At 57.2% G+C, this 17,261-nt stretch overlaps 8 protein-coding genes across 8 annotated transcripts; 5 read left to right on the plus strand and 3 right to left on the minus strand.

Annotated features, from left to right (window-relative positions):
• Window positions 1–623: 623 nt before the first annotated feature.
• On the plus strand, window positions 624–1,403 carry MFIFM68171_07761 (VanZ domain-containing protein; the record flags this gene model as incomplete). The annotated part of the gene is made up of 2 exons (XM_071063181.1): window positions 624–648; window positions 769–1,403. 2 exons carry the CDS (start codon window positions 624–626, stop codon window positions 1,401–1,403), a joined length of 660 nt encoding a protein of 219 aa, XP_070919282.1.
• Window positions 1,404–1,711: 308 nt separating this feature from the next.
• Window positions 1,712–3,592, minus strand: MFIFM68171_07762 (putative metalloreductase AIM14; the record flags this gene model as incomplete). The annotated part of the gene is made up of 3 exons (XM_071063182.1): window positions 1,712–3,084; window positions 3,135–3,200; window positions 3,274–3,592. The coding sequence occupies 3 exons, from the start codon at window positions 3,590–3,592 to the stop codon at window positions 1,712–1,714; spliced, it is 1,758 nt and encodes a 585-aa protein (XP_070919283.1).
• Window positions 3,593–4,113: 521 nt separating this feature from the next.
• On the minus strand, window positions 4,114–4,647 carry MFIFM68171_07763 (Endoribonuclease L-PSP; the record flags this gene model as incomplete). The annotated part of the gene is made up of 3 exons (XM_071063183.1): window positions 4,114–4,206; window positions 4,276–4,428; window positions 4,486–4,647. The coding sequence occupies 3 exons, from the start codon at window positions 4,645–4,647 to the stop codon at window positions 4,114–4,116; spliced, it is 408 nt and encodes a 135-aa protein (XP_070919284.1).
• Window positions 4,648–4,961: 314 nt separating this feature from the next.
• Window positions 4,962–6,041, plus strand: MFIFM68171_07764 (Letm1 RBD domain-containing protein; the record flags this gene model as incomplete). Its single annotated transcript, XM_071063184.1, has 1 exon — window positions 4,962–6,041. The coding sequence occupies one exon, from the start codon at window positions 4,962–4,964 to the stop codon at window positions 6,039–6,041; it is 1,080 nt and encodes a 359-aa protein (XP_070919285.1).
• An 817-nt stretch (window positions 6,042–6,858) lies between these two features.
• Window positions 6,859–9,621, minus strand: NAB3 (nuclear polyadenylated RNA-binding protein 3; the record flags this gene model as incomplete). The annotated part of the gene is made up of 3 exons (XM_071063185.1): window positions 6,859–8,036; window positions 8,093–8,272; window positions 8,325–9,621. The coding sequence occupies 3 exons, from the start codon at window positions 9,619–9,621 to the stop codon at window positions 6,859–6,861; spliced, it is 2,655 nt and encodes an 884-aa protein (XP_070919286.1).
• Window positions 9,622–10,360: 739 nt separating this feature from the next.
• MFIFM68171_07766 (Putative translation release factor) lies at window positions 10,361–11,047 on the plus strand (the record flags this gene model as incomplete). Its single annotated transcript, XM_071063186.1, has 3 exons — window positions 10,361–10,599; window positions 10,649–10,909; window positions 10,963–11,047. 3 exons carry the CDS (start codon window positions 10,361–10,363, stop codon window positions 11,045–11,047), a joined length of 585 nt encoding a protein of 194 aa, XP_070919287.1.
• A 414-nt stretch (window positions 11,048–11,461) lies between these two features.
• Window positions 11,462–14,841, plus strand: NAT10 (N-acetyltransferase 10; the record flags this gene model as incomplete). The annotated part of the gene is made up of 4 exons (XM_071063187.1): window positions 11,462–11,481; window positions 11,545–11,890; window positions 11,950–14,576; window positions 14,634–14,841. The coding sequence occupies 4 exons, from the start codon at window positions 11,462–11,464 to the stop codon at window positions 14,839–14,841; spliced, it is 3,201 nt and encodes a 1,066-aa protein (XP_070919288.1).
• An 879-nt stretch (window positions 14,842–15,720) lies between these two features.
• Window positions 15,721–17,115, plus strand: cmk1 (Calcium/calmodulin-dependent protein kinase type I; the record flags this gene model as incomplete). Its single annotated transcript, XM_071063188.1, has 1 exon — window positions 15,721–17,115. The coding sequence occupies one exon, from the start codon at window positions 15,721–15,723 to the stop codon at window positions 17,113–17,115; it is 1,395 nt and encodes a 464-aa protein (XP_070919289.1).
• Window positions 17,116–17,261: the final 146 nt, after the last annotated feature.

Here is a 17,261-nt window from a genome sequence, read left to right on the forward strand (position 1 = left end):
TATCCCTCAATTCAGAGCCTGAGTGACGCACCCAGCCACGGTGTACTTGTACTTGCCCTGGTCTATGGGGTCTGCCTTGCAAAGTCACGTGAGTTCTTCCTCGCTGTTGAGAGAGGAAGAGCTCGTGGTTGGATACAGCACGAGAAGCCCGCTGAACAGCCATACGACAGGGACCCAGAATGGGTTCGTCTAAAGCACCAGGGCGAATCAATAGTTACAAAGTCCAAGCCATAACGGTATGCTGGCTTGAATATGCGGCTCTGGTGTCTTCGCTTTTGGAGTTTTGGTGCAGGGATCGCAGGGAAAGGCTTCCAAGGGTTCTTTTGGGCTTCGAGTTGCCCCACCTTGCCCCAGACCCGCAGCCTGCATCCCGTCAGCCCAGCCCCGTTCAGCCCGCCCCTCTGGATGCGCCACAGTTCCCGCGCTTGGGCGCCTGTTGGGGCTGGCTCCCGGGTGGGTGCAGCAGCCTGGTGAGGATCTGATCCGGCCAACCTGAACGGCCGTCATTGTGTCTCAACTCGTTACGCGCACGCTACAATGACGACAAACAACCGAGATAACTTTCGCTGATTTGCATCGCTTTGCAAGTCTTTTGCACAAAGGAAGCTCAGCGTTAGTACACAATGAGGATACGGCTTCCCTTTGCAGGTGTGTGATCCCGATTCCCTAGACCCGTTGGTAGCTTTGGAAAAGCTATCAAAGTCTTGCGCAACTCGAGCTGCTGCCCGTCTCTTCGCTTCGCTGACACGTTTCTCGTCTCAAAACCAGGCGTTTTCGCCCTTCTCCTCCTTCTCGCCGGCTATGCCGGGCTGAGCACCCTCCAAGTCGATGCCGTCGTGAACGACAAGGTCCTTCACTTCGTCACCTTCTTCGCCCTCACCCTCGCCTTCTACTGGGTCGTCGACACGAGCCGCCGCCGCACCCTGAATCTCACACTGACTGTCTGTACTCTGGGGCTCGGCGTCGGTTCCGAGTTTGTGCAGGCGCTTCTGCCCAATGGCCGCGAGTTTGACATCTTGGACGTGGTTGCCAATATTGTCGGCTCGCTGGTTGGGCTGGGCCTCTGCTCATGGTACCACAAGCGCATGCTTGAGCGCAAGCGCCTGCGCAAATACACGGCCGTGCCGGCTGCGGGCGACGTGGGAGAAGAGGATCTCGAGCTGGGCGAGGGCCCCGGACTTAGTGGCGGTGGGGTCTCAGGCGATCAGCACGAAGAGGGCGTTGTTGGGAGTAGTGCGGCCGTGAGTAACGGGCAGCGGGCTACAACACTCGAGGAAGAGGTGGATAACTGGGACGAGAACGCTGTTGACGTTTGGGATGAGGATGAGCTCGGCGATGTGGGCGTCTCGGTGCCCACGACGAGCGATGCAAACGGCGATCCAGGCAAGAAGCGCTCGGATTGATGAACTGGCGGGGTTGGGCATTAAGTGCGTGCGTGGTTCTGCGGCAGCGGCGCAGAATGTATGGATAACGGCTTGCAATGTGTCTGGCGTTCCCCTGGTTCTGCAATCACTCCTTTTAGAATGGGATGAGGAAGGGCAATGCGGGTGGTGTTTGTGTTCGCATACATGTACGAGGTCACGATGATAAAGGGACATGGAATCATTTGCCGCTGATATCATGAGGTTCGGTTAGTAAGGTATCTTACATGGCCCCAAAATGCAATAGGTGCTTGACGTATCAAGTTCTATCGTGGTCACATTTACTTGATTTAAAATCCAAAGCCTTCCTTGTGCCACCAAACCGACCGACCTTTCCTGACCCAGACGCCGACGTGCTTCCTCAGCTCTCTGGCCATCTCGTTGGGACCGCAGACAAGTACAGCAACCCGCTCCTCCTGGCCGTGCTTGAATAGGTCATCCACAATCCTCTTGAGGTCGGGCCGCTTCCGGTTGTGCTGCGATGTGTACTGGTCCCGGCGGGGATCCCGGTGCATGGCGCTCATTTCCACCTCGCTCCCTCCATTCTCTCCCGCACCACTGCCTCCGGCCGCGCCCTCCGGTTCAACCACACGCCCGGTGAGAAAAATATGGACGTTATCGTCCTTCAGCAGGGCCTGAGCTTCCTTCCCCGTGACAGCCCACGTTGCGTCACCTGCGTCCCGAATCGCCCAGACCATCTTCACTCTCGCACCGGGATTTTCACTGATAATGGACCGGTAGATAGGGAGGGTGAAGGTGGCGCCAACGCCGCCTGCAACGAGCAGCACGCGGTCAAACTCGCTACACAATTGCGGAAAGCTAGTGACCGATCCGTACGGCCCTTCGATGGACAGAGGGATCTTGTTCTCGTCTGTTCCACTGGGGCTATTTGACTTCGCTGCGCGAGCGAGTCGCCCCAAAGCCTTAGTCATAGGGCCGCCGCTGTTGCGGGCCACTAATGTTAGATCCCCGTTCTCATTATCCACGTCGGCTACCGTAAAGGGGTTGAACAGGAATTCAAACAGCAGATGCGAGATAGACGTGGGACTGGCGAATTTGCGGGCTGCAGCCGGGATGCTGAGGTAAATGTGGGATCCGGGATGCCCGCGAAAGCGGTTGACTTTTGAATTGGGGATGCTGGCCGAGATTTTGACGAGGTTGGTGCCCGGAATGGATTCCGCGGTTGCATGCCCGGTGACCGTGTCCAGTTTGCGTGAGGCCAGGTCAAGGAAGAAGACGGCCAAGGCTTCGACCATGAAAACATTGGACGGATTTGCATGGGCGATGATCATTAGCGGCATCATGATCCCCACGATGAGGTGGATGATGAAGAAGAGCCGGTATGAGAACCGGCGTACGGGACGTAGGGCTGTCGTGAGCAGGAGATTTAGGCAAAGGAAGGCCATAACCCCAGCAACTACGACAGGATCACCTAGCCGATCAAGGCGGTCCCTCTGGACGAAGAAGTTCAGATAAAGGGACACATGGAGGCACAGCAGCGCGGTCGTGACCCGTGCCAGTACTCGGTGCCAACGGTTGACCTGCTCGTGAGATGATCGGAGTAGGTAGGCTACCGGGTTGAGGGACTTGAGCGCCAGCAGGTACTGGAGAGGATACTGAGACACTGCAACAGCACCGAACCGTTTTGTTAGATGAAGATAGTCTGTAACGGTTAGTATCCTGGGGCCATAGACGTAGACATGGGCTACCTACCCTCCCCTGTTTCCAATACCGAGAGCATCAGCAGCCAGGCGGCCCATGAAATCCCGACAATCCACTCTGCTCGACGTGTCAGTCCTAGCGCTCTTCGGCGACACCGCCTCCTAACTGAGGCCGGCAGGGGAAAACGTACGGTCCCGCTGTCCGAAAACCATTCCGGCCGCTACGACATCCTCGCCTAGCCACCAGCGGGCCTTCCGCAGCCGTGAGCTCCACGTCCCCAAGCTGCTGTGACGCCGGACCTTCCGGACCGGTGAACTGGGAACGGCAGCATAGTCGCCGTTACGGGACTCTGTCGCAGTAACCGCCCACTTTGTTAGCCGATACAACAAGACGGCGGTGGCAGGGACCAGTGCCGAGAGCTGGGCGTAAAGGGCATATCTGTTGAGTGTTTGGCGCCGGCCGTGCTTCTCGGCCTCGGAGAGGTCGATGAAGTGGTAGTTCCAGGTCATTGCGCTTTCTTGAGACCCGGAACCTGGTGCGAGTCGAGAGGGCGTTGACCACGCGCGCAACCTGAATCTCAACTGGTGGCCAGCAGCGCCGCAAAAACCATGTAGAACACGGAAGAAAGTTACGAAGAGCAACCAGAACAGGGGCTGTGGCCGAATTTCAATATTTTGGGTTCAAGGGCCAGTTCAGCTGCCTTTGTGGAGCCGGAACACGGCAATTTCATGCAGCCATTCAGGCCTGGGACGCTGCTGATAGGGCTGGTGTGAGATGGATGAGGCGCTATCGATTGGCTTTGCGGTACTCCGCCCGGGCCAAGTCTCGGGGCCCAGGTTCCCCACGGAAACTGCCAAAAACTTACTTTCACCATCTCGTGAATGATCCTAGGTGTTCCTGGGTGTTTCTGAGCACCGAGTCGTCACTGAATGTGGATGGTCGTTTTTTGGTGCGCCAGTCTTCTAACCCCAGGAGCTAGCTGAACAGGCAAGAATGACAAAACATGCAGGCGGCCGTCGCCACGCGATAGCTACAGACGTGCCTTCACACTCTCAAATGCAGTACATTCAATCTCGACATCGGTGCTAAGCGGCAGCTGATGGACGGCTACACACGTCCGGCACTAGTCAATTTTAATCAGCCCTTCGTCAGCTTTAGTCGACCCTGCCGCAACCTGGGTATCGAAACTTACCGGCTTCGGCTGCCACGCAAAGAACTCGTCGTAGACGTCGTTCATGGCACCAAAGTTGCTCATGTCGGTCAAAAAGACGTTCACCTTGACTACGTTCTTCAGACTGCTCCCAGCTGCCTCGAGAACTGCCGCTAAATTCTTGAGCGCTTGACGCTATTCCCGACGTAAGCATACCTACAAAGCGGGATAATCTAGAGGCTTGTCCAGTACCGTCCGATCTTGAATAGTTCCCTCGACAAATTTGGAGGTCTTGGGGTCGATTCCGAGGGATCCTGAGCAGTACACCATGCCATTGTACTTGACTGCCTGTGATAGCTGCGGGATTGGCTTGGGGGCATTGCCTGTGAAAACGGCTTCTGGAGATGCTATCATCTTGGTAGGAGCTCGATGTCTTGGATGAGACAAGACAGTTTGCGAATGGTTGTGGGATAAGCGGGAGGCCGGTCTCGAGATCAACAGCGGGGTTGGGTTATGGTTAGCCCCCACATCCAACCTCTGCCGTTGAGTGTACTGTACTTTGTGGTGGGATGGGCAAGGCCGCAGAACTGCAATCTTGGCTTTTCAGGGTGCACGAGCCAAGCACTCGGAGCAATGTCGATCAACTGTGTGCCCCACAGCTCCAAACTTTTGAAGGACGATCGCTCTTTGAAGGTCTCTTCGGAAAGCAACAGCAACCACCCAATGCGATGAGACACAGCACCCTCGTCAGCGGCGCATTAGGCGTGAATGCGCGCCCGCTTTTCAAGTACCATGCCCCGATTTCCACTGTCCTCGGCTCTTCGCCGAGCCGCAGACTCCCGTCGACGGCAACTCGGCGTAGCTACTCCGCGGCCACTCCCGAACCGCGACAAGCTCAGCAACAACCAGCTCCAACACCCACCGACAGCAGCACCACAACGGAACCAAGAACGTTCACACCAGCAGAACAAGATGTCTTCCCTGCCGCCGCCAACCCCCCGTCCACAACCCGCCCTCCACCCCTCACTCTGCCGGCCCGCCAACCCGATACCACAACCTTCAACCACCTCTTCGCAACCGGCAAGGCCTACCTGACCTTCTACAAAACCGGCCTCAAGCACATCTACACCAACACGCGCCTCCTCTACCCGTCCAGATCCACCTCCTCAACCACCCAATCCGATACTCCAGCACGCCGCCCCGACCCCTCCACCCGCTCCGACCTGCACCTCCGCCTGCGCTGGCGCCACGACATCCGCCGCCTGCCGCTCTTCGCCCTCATGCTGCTGATATGCGGCGAGTTCACGCCCTTCGTGGTGCTGGTGGTGCCGCGGGTGGTGCCGCTGACCTGCCGGATCCCGCAGCAGGTGGACAAGCTGCTGCGGGGGGAGGAGGCGCGGCGGAGGCGGGGGCGGGAGGAGGCTAGATCCAGGGCCGTGGTTGGCAAGGCGGGGGACTTGGAGGAGGGGACCGAGGTGAAGCTGCTGGCCGAGGTGTTGGGGTTGTCGAGCTTCTCCTGGACGCCGGGGTTCGTGCTGGCGCCGAAGGTACAGGCGAGGTTAAAGTTCCTTGCTGTTGATGACGCGCTGCTGGTCCAGGCCGGTGGGGAACCCGCGCTGGTGGCGGATGAGGTGCGTCTCGCCTGCGCGGATAGGGGGATTGCCGTGTTGGGGAGGAGTGTCGAGGAGATGAGGGAGGCGTTGGGCAAGTGGCTGCGCCTGACGGATGCTAGGAAGCTGGGCGAGGAAGGGAGCGAAAGGGCGAGAGTGAGGTTGCTGCTGGCCGACGAAGGGGAGTGGGGTGCCTGAGGGTTGTTTGATTGCTGATGGGACGCACGTTGGGGGCGGCAGTAGCAGCAGCAGCATGTACCATGATTCTTGTACCATGTACCAGTGAGCCAGTGTACCATAGACGAGTGATGGTTCGTTTAGAAGACATGAGCCAGGGGCTCATGAGACACGGGGGATCCACTCCCCATAGCAGAGTCTTCACAGTTCTGGGGGATAAATAGAATTTGGTATTCGAATGCATTGCCGAGTTCTTGGGGCCTTGTAATCTAGAATATGCTTTTGGGTCGAGTACAAATATGCTCAACTAGTTGAATGAGCGAGAATCAACCGTCGAAGGCGTCCCTAGCCAACCTCGCGTTGCATCCATTTCTTGGCAGCCCGTTTTATCACCCATACGAATAAGTTGGTCCCGTGTACCTGCAATTTGGCTACGAGATAATGGCCTTCTGCCAAGTCACCCATTCCGTTGTGCTTTCCCCGGCGGTAGCACAATCCCTCCCTACCATGCCAACTCATGGTGAGACTTGTCATCCTTCCCAATTCCGTTTGGACTACCTAGTGGTCGTCTGGATAGTCCTTCGTCGCCTCCGATAGAAAAGTACGACTGCTCCCTTTCTTTATCTCCGAACTGGCACGGTAGACGCTCGTGAGGTAGCGAAGTTTGAAAACATCATCGATAGATGGGTTTTCGTAATCTGACAAACGAATCGGATCCGTATGGTAGATATTCGTGGATACGGTGTGCTTGAGCAGGAATTACCCGGGATGCTGTGAATCTTATGCGCTGTCAAGCCCGAAAGCTTACAGTCTGCATCGCTGAAACATAGGCGAGCTTCTACTGCGCTGCCCGCTTCAGCTGATCAATAATCGTTTGAACCTGCTGTGCAGTATCCCCTCCGCCAAGACCAGCAACGCCACTATGGCCACTGGGAATAGTGCCACCCATAGGCGAAGCATAAGCGGGAGCGGCCCCGTAAGTAGGCACGCCCGGCGCCGGCAGAGCTTGTGCCGCTGCGGCATTTCTAAGGTTGCCGAGAAGCGCATTCACGTCGATATGAGCGGCTTGGGGCGCGGGCGCCATGCCAGGTTGAACATGGCCTGCCTGCGGAGTCTGGAGGGATGCCAGAAGTGCTTGCAATGCCGAATTGTCGAGCTGCCCAACCATGCTGGCAAGATCGGGCGTCGGAGCGACTGGCTGGGATTGCGTAGGTAGAGCAGCCGGCTGAGAATACGAATATGGGTAGCCGACAGGGGGTGCCTCGGTTGGATAGGACTGGCCGTAGTTGCTCGGGGCGTAAGCTGGCCGGGATTGAGCGAGATGAGGTCCGGCTGGTGACTTCTCCCTCAGCACGAGTTGCGCCGCCACTGTGGGGTCAATCCCCTGGTAAACCTCGAAGCGGACGCTGCTGCTGCCCGACCGGATGAAGACCTGGATGGGGATTCTGCCCTGTGATTGCGCGGTATAGTCAAGATCAACAATGGCATGAACGCCTTCAATAACTTGACGCTGCACCACAGCCTCTCGCGGGAACCGAGGGTTGAGGTACATGACATCTGTCTTCAGGCCCCGATTGTGGAAAGCTGCCTGGACCCAGCTGACAAAGTCCCTGGAAACTTCCTGGAGAAGAAGCACTTGGACGTCCGGGACGTCAGGCCCATATCTGCGTGGAATATCCAGGCGATCACCATCAGATGGAGCTCGGCGGTGAGGACTGGGACTCCTGCGCCTATACGACTCGTTGTCGTAGCGGATAAAGCGCGCTGGCGACCGGGATCGGCGGCGCTCATGACCGGCACCGTTCAAATCACGGTCTCGCGAATAGAGACCATCACGGCTACCGCGCCCGTCATTCCGGCGTGGAGAGGGAGAGCGCGCTGGGCGATAGTCGTCTCGTCTCCAGCCGCGATCTCCGTTGTCGTACCGATCGTTCCCGCGGCCACCGCGCGGCGTTCGGCGGTCCGGAGATCGATCCCTATCCTCTTTCTTCTTCTGTGTGCGCGAGATCTCAAGATCTGTCGGATGATTAGGTCAGACGCCAAGGGAAGAAATGCAGAAAGCAGAAACTCACGAATCTTGCGGCCGCCAAGTTCAATACCTTGCGCACCTTGCATGGCAGCTTGTCCCTCGGCGACGGTGTGGTACTGTACAAAGCCATAGGCGTTCTTCAGCGAGATCTGCGCTAGTCGCCCGAATCTGTGGAATACGTCAAACACTTCACGTTTGGATACTCTCTCGCTGGATAGGTTTCCTGAGCGACTTGTAAGTAGATGATGGCAGGTTGGCGTCCACGGTAGGCTTACCGATGAAAATGCGAGAGCCTTCCGGGAATCTCTCCCACTTGGCCTCGGAGGTGTAGCGTTTCTCATCGGCCTGGAAAGCCTCCCACTGGTGTTTGATAGATGAGCCATGGTAGTTTCCGGAGGATGCATCTCTGGCAATGGGCATGTGGTGGGCATTCTGCAGGTGAGCATGGGTATGAGATGGGCCGCCGAACGTTGGTGGCGGCGGCGGCGGCAAGGATGAGACGGCTTCATTTCCGACGCCGGGGGCGCCGGCGGACATGTACGTGCCGTGGTGTGGTGCAGCGGGGCTGACAATATTCATCGACACCGCTGAATGTGCGGAAGCATTCGGACCTCGGGTTTGGAACGAGTGGTGAGGCTGGGGGATAGCGGGCAGATTTCCTGGGGGCAGGGGAACAGCAGGCTTTGGAGGAAGAGATGAAGGATAAGATGGAGTTGGGGCAGCCGAAACGGCTTGAGTGGTGGTTGGGGTGGCTTGAGCTGGCGGTTTGGAAGGCGAGGCTGTAGCGGTCCCTCTAGCAGTGATGTCGTCTACCAGCTTCTGTATGTCAACAGAGGCATCATCTTCATTTGCCGGCGCAGGTGCCGAAGCGGCAGCAGGAGCAGAGGCAGTGGAGGTATCTTCCTTGGTACCGGCCGTGGCTGACGCCGTGGATGGTTGAGCAGCGTCCGGCGCCGAATCCGAAGACAGAGGCTCGGAGGAGCTTTCGCAGTTGGCATGCTCAGATGGTGCGGAAGTCCCCTCAGCCGAGCCGTTGGTGGCGGGCAAGCCCGGCGGGGGAGGAGGCGATGGAGGATCAGAGGGAGGGACAGCGGCAGCTGGAGACTGGCTCGTCAAGGGGTCAGGCGCAGATGGACTATTCATGGATTCTGTGGCCATTGATACATCAGGCTGAGCCTCGTCAGCCTCACTTTGATCCTGACGATCTGCTGGTGAATCAAAGGTTCTGGCATAGTCATCGTTGGCAGCATCTGGTGCGAGCTGCTCCCGTTCCTGTCCCTCTTCGCCCTCGCCATAGTCAATACTGTCGTCGCTCTCGTCGTGCGGCTCATCCGGGTAATCCCCGCCGACCACAATCGTGTCGGAGACGTCTGCTGGCCCCGGTTTTGATGACATAGCAGCGGGATGATGAGGTGCAGATGGCGGAGTGGCGGGGTGTGAAGCTGCTTCGTCAGTACTAGCCGCTTGGTCCTGGAGCTTCGGGACCACCGCTGTGCTTTGGGCCGGGACAGGGGCCGGCGAGAGAGGACTTAGGCTGCTGGCAGCCACTAGCTCTCGTGATTGCCCCAGCATCAGACGTGGTGGCCAGATTGCGCTGCAACAGCTGCTGGGTCTTTCGGTGAGAAATACAGTCCGCTTGGGATGAGAGAAAGCTGAACGTTATGTCCCCAATTCAGTAGCCGGCTGCGCGCACTGTCACATGGACCGAAGAGGAAGAGGGGATGCACCGGACGACGTGAGACGCCTGATACCGACCCGAGTGGATTTGGGCGCGAGGAAGTATTTGTGGCAGACAAGGCAATCTGTTCGGAGAGGAACAAGGGAAAAGGATAAATATTCCGATTGGAAGACGCTTGCTTCACAGAAAAGTTGATGGCGTTCAAGCACGTTCCAGATATCGCCTTGACTTGACTGAGTGAGAGATGGCCCGTGTTAGCCTTTCGGAGATGATCGAGAGTGAGGAAGAACAGGTCATGGGTTCGAAAGGAGGACTGCACGAGCGAGTGTGGAAATGCCGATGGCATGGCCAAGCGTGATGCGGAGAATGCAAGGCTCTGGCCAGGCAAGAAAATTCTCGATCAACTCCACACGCTGACTCTGCAGAAAACTGGCCAGCGGGGCAGCGGGGCAGCGGGGCAGCGGGGCAGCACGACGTAACACATCCATACGCGTAGATGTGGTTATGCACCCAATCAGGTTTAGCGGCTAGTCTAGATACCAGATGACAGCGATGCATTCTCAACGTTCCGTTTGAGTTAGAGGAGTCGGGTTCGACTGGATTGAGCCTGCTCGCGCAACTTCAAACCTCATCATGTGGTCACGTCATGTCGTCCGGCCATCTCTCAGCCCGGCGAACGGATGGCTGGGGGGCCAATTCTCCTTTGTACCATCCCAGAGGTTCCTGAGGCACCAGGCATTTGACGCTTCGTTCGATCAAGACGAGCTAGCTGAGGCTAGGAAATGGCACGAGTCGTTCCGAATCAACAGCCTGCCCCTGGGCAGCACCTCCTTTTCACGGTCAAGCGGCCCTGGGGGCCAGCACGTAAATAAGTTTGTTTCATTGTTTCCCTACGCTGCCTATTTGTATTGACATCACCAGAACAGAAACTAAGGCGACGACCACATGGCCTGTTCCGCAACTGTTGTCCTTTCTTCCTAAGTTGTTGCATGCTGGCGTCCGCGAGTCAAAGTACTACTCTAAACGCAGCGACTGCATTACCATCCAGGCACAGACGCAGCGCAGCCGCGCTGCAAATGCAGACGAGAATCGCCAGAAGCTCTTCGAGGAGCTGAGGCGCCTGTATGGTAGAACGGTGCCCGGCGCACCCAGCCCGGACAAGGCAAAGAAGTACGAGGCGCTGTAAGTCATGTTCAAATGCGTTATGCCCACGCCATAGTCTAATAAATGAGCAGAAAGAGGAGTGCCAATGAGGCAAGAATAAACTTTAAGAAACAACAGAGTGCAAAGAAGTCATCTCGGAAGGGCTCTTTCGACTAAGCTGCCAATTTCTTAATAAGTCCAAACCCTGTAGCAACCCTGCAGAGCCTGAATCAAAGTCAAGTTGACTCCCCAGTGCGTACTTTGGAGACCATAATATCTGCGATAGAGGAATGCACGCCAAAGACAACAGATGGACCCGGCAGTGGTCTTGTCTCTCAGCGCACCTATTTTCCTGCGTTGCATTGACGGCAGTCGATTGTTACCGAAGCAATCTGCAGGATCCGGCGGCAAGGCACCTACCTGTACAGCCTCGTAGATCCCTGTCGGGGCGGGCGGTGTGTATTGAAACAGTGGATAATGCAGCCCACACCGCCCGGCAAAATAAAATAATTGAGAGCTTCGAAGCAATTTTCGGGGCCCCTCTATCGCTGCGACGGTCCTCAGTCAGAAGGTCTGCCACCAGCTGTAATAATGGCAACGCAAAAGACAGTGTAAGCCATATCCGCCCGGATCACCAGCCTTCCATTCAGAGATTAATCTTTCGCCCAACACAGGGACTCGCGCATTCCCACACTGATCCGCAATGGCCTCCAGGAGAAGAAGCGCAGCTTCTTCGTTGTGGTCGGCGACCGCTCCAAGGATGCCATTGTCCATTTGTATTACATCATGTCCAGCATGGATGTAAAGCAGAACAAATCAGTCCTCTGGGCATACAAGAACAAGCTCCTCGGCTTCACCAGCCACCGGAAAAAGCGTGAAAACAAGATCAAGAAGGAAATCAAGCGTGGGATACGCGAGGCCAACTCCGAGGACCCTTTCGAGCTCTTCATTTCGCTCCACGACATCCGCTATGTTTACTACAAGGAAACGGACAAGATCTTAGGTAACACATATGGCATGGTTAGTCTTGGCTGGCGGGCATTCTACAGCAGCAGCGGGGGAAGCTGACGGTCAGGCAGTGCATCCTACAAGATTTCGAAGCTATGACGCCAAACATCCTTGCTCGGACCATCGAAACCGTCGAGGGCGGGGGGTTAGTAGTGCTCCTGCTCAAGGGAATGAACAGCCTGAAGCAGTTGTACACTCTTTCCATGGATGTCCACTCCCGCTACAGAACTGAGGCGCACGACGACGTTGTTGCCAGGTTCAACGAGCGCTTTATCCTGTCTCTCGGTAGCTGCGAATCCTGTCTCGTTATCGACGACGAGCTCAATGTTCTCCCAATTTCCGGCGGAAAGGGTGTCAAGCCGCTGCCACCACCAGATGAAGACGAGCCCGTGAGCGCTGCGACGCAAGAGCTGGAAAAAATCAAGGATTCGCTCCAGGACACACAGCCAATCGGGTCGCTCGTCAAGCTCGCACGGACAACTGACCAAGCAAAGGCGTTGCTTACCTTTGTTGATGCCATCGCTGAGAAGACGCTGCGCAACACAGTCACTTTGACGGCAGCACGTGGTCGTGGTAAATCAGCGGCCATGGGCGTTGCGATAGCAGCGGCTGTCGCTTACGGGTATAGCAACATCTTCATCACTTCACCATCGCCCGAGAACTTGAAAACACTGTTCGAGTTCGTCTTCAAGGGTTTCGATGTGCTCGACTACAAGGACCATGCCGACTACTCCATCATCCAATCCACGAACCCAGACTTCAATAAAGCCATTGTACGGGTAAACATCCACAGAAACCATCGGCAAACCATTCAATACATCCGGCCACAAGACAGCCATGTTCTCGGTCAGGCTGAACTTGTTGTTATCGATGAGGCAGCGGCTATTCCCTTACCGCTTGTGAAAAAGCTCATGGGCCCTTACCTGGTCTTCATGGCGTCCACAATCAGCGGATACGAAGGCACAGGCCGATCGCTGTCGCTGAAGCTGATAAAACAGCTGAGAGAGCAGTCCAGAGCCGGCGCCAATCCAAATGGCAGCGGCGCGGTCGAAGTGGACCGGTCCAGCGGAAAGGCGACCAAGGAGACGAGCGCGGTTGGCGGGCGCTCGCTCAAAGAGATCACACTCTCTGAGCCCATCCGTTATGCTCAGGGGGACAAGGTAGAGAAGTGGCTCAACACACTACTCTGCCTGGATGCGACATTACCGAAATCCAAGATCAACACACAAGGATGTCCAGATCCTTCGCAATGCGAACTGCTGCACGTCAACCGTGACACGCTATTCTCCTTCCACCCCGTCTCGGAGAAGTTCTTGCAACAGATGGTAGCCTTGTACGTTGCCAGCCACTACAAGAACTCACCGAACGACCTGCAGCTCATGAGTGATGCGCCGGCACACGAACTCTTCGTTCTCACTGCGCCCATTGTCGAAGGGCGCCTTCCCGAGCCTTTGTGCGTCATTCAGGTCTCTCTGGAAGGCAAAATCAGCAAGCAGAGCATTCTCAACAGCTTGAGCAGGGGCCAGCAACCTGCTGGAGACCTAATCCCGTGGCTCATCAGCCAGCAGTTCCAAGATGACGAGTTCGCTTCACTCTCGGGGGCTCGCGTGGTCCGGATTGCGACAAATCCCGACTACATGTCCATGGGGTACGGTTCGAAGGCGCTTGAGCTCCTCGTGGATTATTACGAGGGCAAGTTTGCCGATCTTTCGGAGAATGCAGGCATTTCTGTTCAGCGGAGTATTACCAGGGTCACGGAGGCCGAGCTTGCAAAGGCCAGTCTCTTCGACGACATCAAGGTCCGGGACATGAACGAGTTGCCACCTCTGTTCGCGAAGCTGGCCGAGCGCGGGCCGGAAAAGCTCGACTACATGGGTGTGAGCTACGGCCTGACTCAGCCGCTTCACAAGTTTTGGAAGCGCGCCTCGTTTGCTCCAGTTTATCTGAGACAGACGGCGAACGACCTCACGGGAGAGCATACGTGTGTGATGCTACGACCTCTTCAAGACGGGAACGATCCGAGTTGGCTCGGTGCATTCGCCAACGACTTTCATCGGCGCTTCCTGTCCCTTCTCTCGTACAGGTTCCGGGAATTCCCGTCCATTCTAGCACTGACAATCGAGGAGTCGTCCAACGCGGGCGCACGGCTAGATCCGTCCAATGAGCCTGTCGAACTCAATAAGACGGAACTCGACACGCTTCTGACGCCGTTCGACCACAAGCGTCTCGAGTCGTATGCCAATGGACTCCTCGACTATCACGTCATCTTGGATCTGATCCCGACCATCGCACAGCTCTACTTTACCGGCCGGCTGAAGTCGAGCATTAAGCTCAGCGGCTTGCAACAGGCCATCCTACTCGCCATTGGCTTACAGCGAAAAGAGGTAGACACGGTCGCGGATGAGTTATCGCTCCCGTCGTCGCAGCTCCTGGCCATCTTCATCAAGATCATGCGCAAGATTACGTCTCACCTTGGCTCGCTCGTATCGGTGGCTATTGCGGCCGAACTGCCGGATCCCGGCAAGGTTGGTGTCAGTCGTGAGAATGCATCGGGTGTGCACGATGACGAGGTCGTGGACAACAAGTATGTGCCTCTAGAGACGAGGCTAGAGGATGAGCTGGAGGAGGGAGGAGACGAGGCGCTGAGCGAACTACGGGCGAAGCAGAGGGAGCTAATCGACTCTCTGCCCCTAGATCAGTAAGCAACCCAAACCCTGTATCGAGTTGACGGTTCGTATTGACGATGAGCCAATAGGTACGAGATTGAGGGCGACGATGCAGCGTGGGAAGACGCAGAAAAACGGGTCAGGCAAGCGACAAAGAGCGGCAAGGGAAATCCACTTGTGAGTGTCAAGTCCAAGGCGAAGCGCAAGGCGGAGGTGGAAGCGGATAGGCATGACGAAGGGGCTGGCGACAAAGGGCATTCCAAGACGAAGAAGGCAAAACGGGACAAGAGGAAGTGAAATACGACCAAATTTGTGGTATAGTAGGGGTTGTTCTACTGATATCAAGATACCCAAGCCCCGAGTCGGGCTTCCAAACGTATTCGCATGGTCGTGTGTCTTGTGGAAGGGACCGGCCGAGCATCGGCATCTGACTCGGACGTGGGCATGCCCAATCGGACCTTTTTTTGCCGGTTAGAATAGAGGGAGGTCGTCGGGACTAAGTTGCGCAATCCAATATGCACACACTCTTGGACGAGGCCAGATAAGATAGAGCGTACTCCGCAAGGGTCCGAGTAGAAGGTGGAGCCCTATTGTTAGATGGTGATTGGCGTAGGGAGCGAGGGGCAGCTGAATGCAATGACATTGTGCGGCTGACGGATGGGAAGGAGACGTGACGGACCTGAGGAACATTGACCGAGATTTCTTTCGCAGCTGTCGTGTCGTCATTACACACTCTCGAGCGCAACGTGGTGTCCACCCCTAACGACCTTTGACGAAGGAGCCTTAGATAGGGTCCCGCGTACCTTGCGGATCCGTACCCCTCACCAAGCCCAGCACCCTTGCTGACCCCTTACCAACCCCTCCGCCTCAGGCGGATCACACCATTGCTGCAATCCACAAGGCTGCTTTTAGTTGCCTTTCCTCGAGCCTCCACTAGGAAGCGACGAAAGTCGTACGGCGATAACGTTATTCAGTCGATAGACGGGGCTCCAGGCGATACAGCGCCCCACCAGCGTTCCCGGGCGAAACCAAGCGCACCCAGATAGTCACCGCCCGTCGGCAGCAAGCGAAACGCGACCGAGAAGAAGAGATCTTTTTCGTCCACAGAGGCCACGAAAACTGCGCCCGTCCTGATTAGAGCCGCCGCAATTGCGGGATCCGAACCGTGCCAACGCCATGAATACAGCCCCCGCAGGCGGCGATCGGCCGCAACCGCAGATCCAGCCTTGCCGGTACAAGGTCGGGAAGACGTTGGGTGCGGGATCATACTCGGTAGTCAAGGAGTGCGTCCACATCGACACGGGCCGCTACTATGCTGCCAAGGTCATCAACAAGCGCTTGATGGCGGGACGGGAGCACATGGTGCGCAACGAGATTGCCGTGCTCAAGAAGGTGTCGATGGGCCACCAAAACATCCTCACTCTCGTCGACTACTTTGAGACGATGAACAACCTCTACCTGGTGACGGACCTGGCGCTCGGCGGCGAGCTGTTTGACCGCATCTGCCGCAAGGGCTCGTACTACGAGTCGGACGCGGCCGACCTCATCCGCGCGACGCTGTCGGCCGTCGCCTACCTGCACGACCACGGCATCGTGCACCGCGACCTCAAGCCCGAGAATCTCCTGTTCCGCACCCCCGAGGACAACGCCGACCTGCTGATTGCCGACTTTGGCCTCAGCCGCATCATGGACGAGGAGCAGTTCCACGTGCTGACCACGACGTGCGGCACGCCGGGGTACATGGCGCCCGAGATCTTCAAGAAGACGGGCCACGGAAAGCCCGTCGACCTGTGGGCGCTGGGCGTCATCACCTACTTCCTCCTGTGCGGCTACACCCCGTTCGACCGGGACTCGGACTTTGAGGAGATGCAGGCCATCCTCAACGCCGACTACAGCTTCACTCCACTCGAGTACTGGCGCGGCGTGTCGGACAGCGCAAAGGACTTTATCCGACGGTGCCTGACCATCGACCCCAACAAGCGCATGACGGCGCACGAGGCGCTGCAGCACCCATTCGTGGCCGGGTGGGCGCGCGCCGCGGCGGGCGGCGCCGACGCCGACAAGGGCCAGAACCTGCTGCCGACCGTCAAGAAGAACTTCAATGCGCGCCGGACGCTGCATGCCGCCATCGACACGGTCAGGGCCATCAACAAGCTGAGGGAGGGCCAGGCGGGCGGGTTCATGAATGGCCTTCGGAGCCAGGAGCCGAGGAGGGATAACCATAAGCCGAATCAGGATCAGGGGCAGGATAATCAGAACCAGGACGCGCCGCACAAGGGTGATTCGGGGGCTTCGAACGGCGGCCGAAGCGGCGGCTTGCAGAGCGGGGATAGTGGCTATGGCACGCAGGTGACGGATGCTGGGGGCGACGTGAGGATGGACGATGCGCCGGCTTCTTCTTCTTCCCCAGTCGCCGCCCATCAACAACAGCAGACCCAAGGGCAGGGCCAGGGCCAGGGGCAGCTGCCGCCTGCGTATGCTGTGCCGGCTAGTTTGAGGCCTGGGAGCGACGTGAACAAGGTGGTCGAGACAAGTAAGGGGCTGTGGAGCGGGGCTATGGGTAGGCGGTGATGTCGCATGTCGTGGCATGGGATACGGAGACGCCGTGCTACCCCTTTCTCTCCCCCCCCTCCCCTCTGTCCCCTCTCTCCCCTCCGTTTCCTGTGTTGTTTGACATGATGCCGTGGGGTGGACTGGTGGATGTGGGGTTTCGGGCT

This window comes from Madurella fahalii, assembly GCF_045866475.1.
Source record: "Madurella fahalii IFM 68171 DNA, scaffold_4, whole genome shotgun sequence".
NCBI classification, from domain to species: Eukaryota; Fungi; Ascomycota; class Sordariomycetes; order Sordariales; genus Madurella; species Madurella fahalii.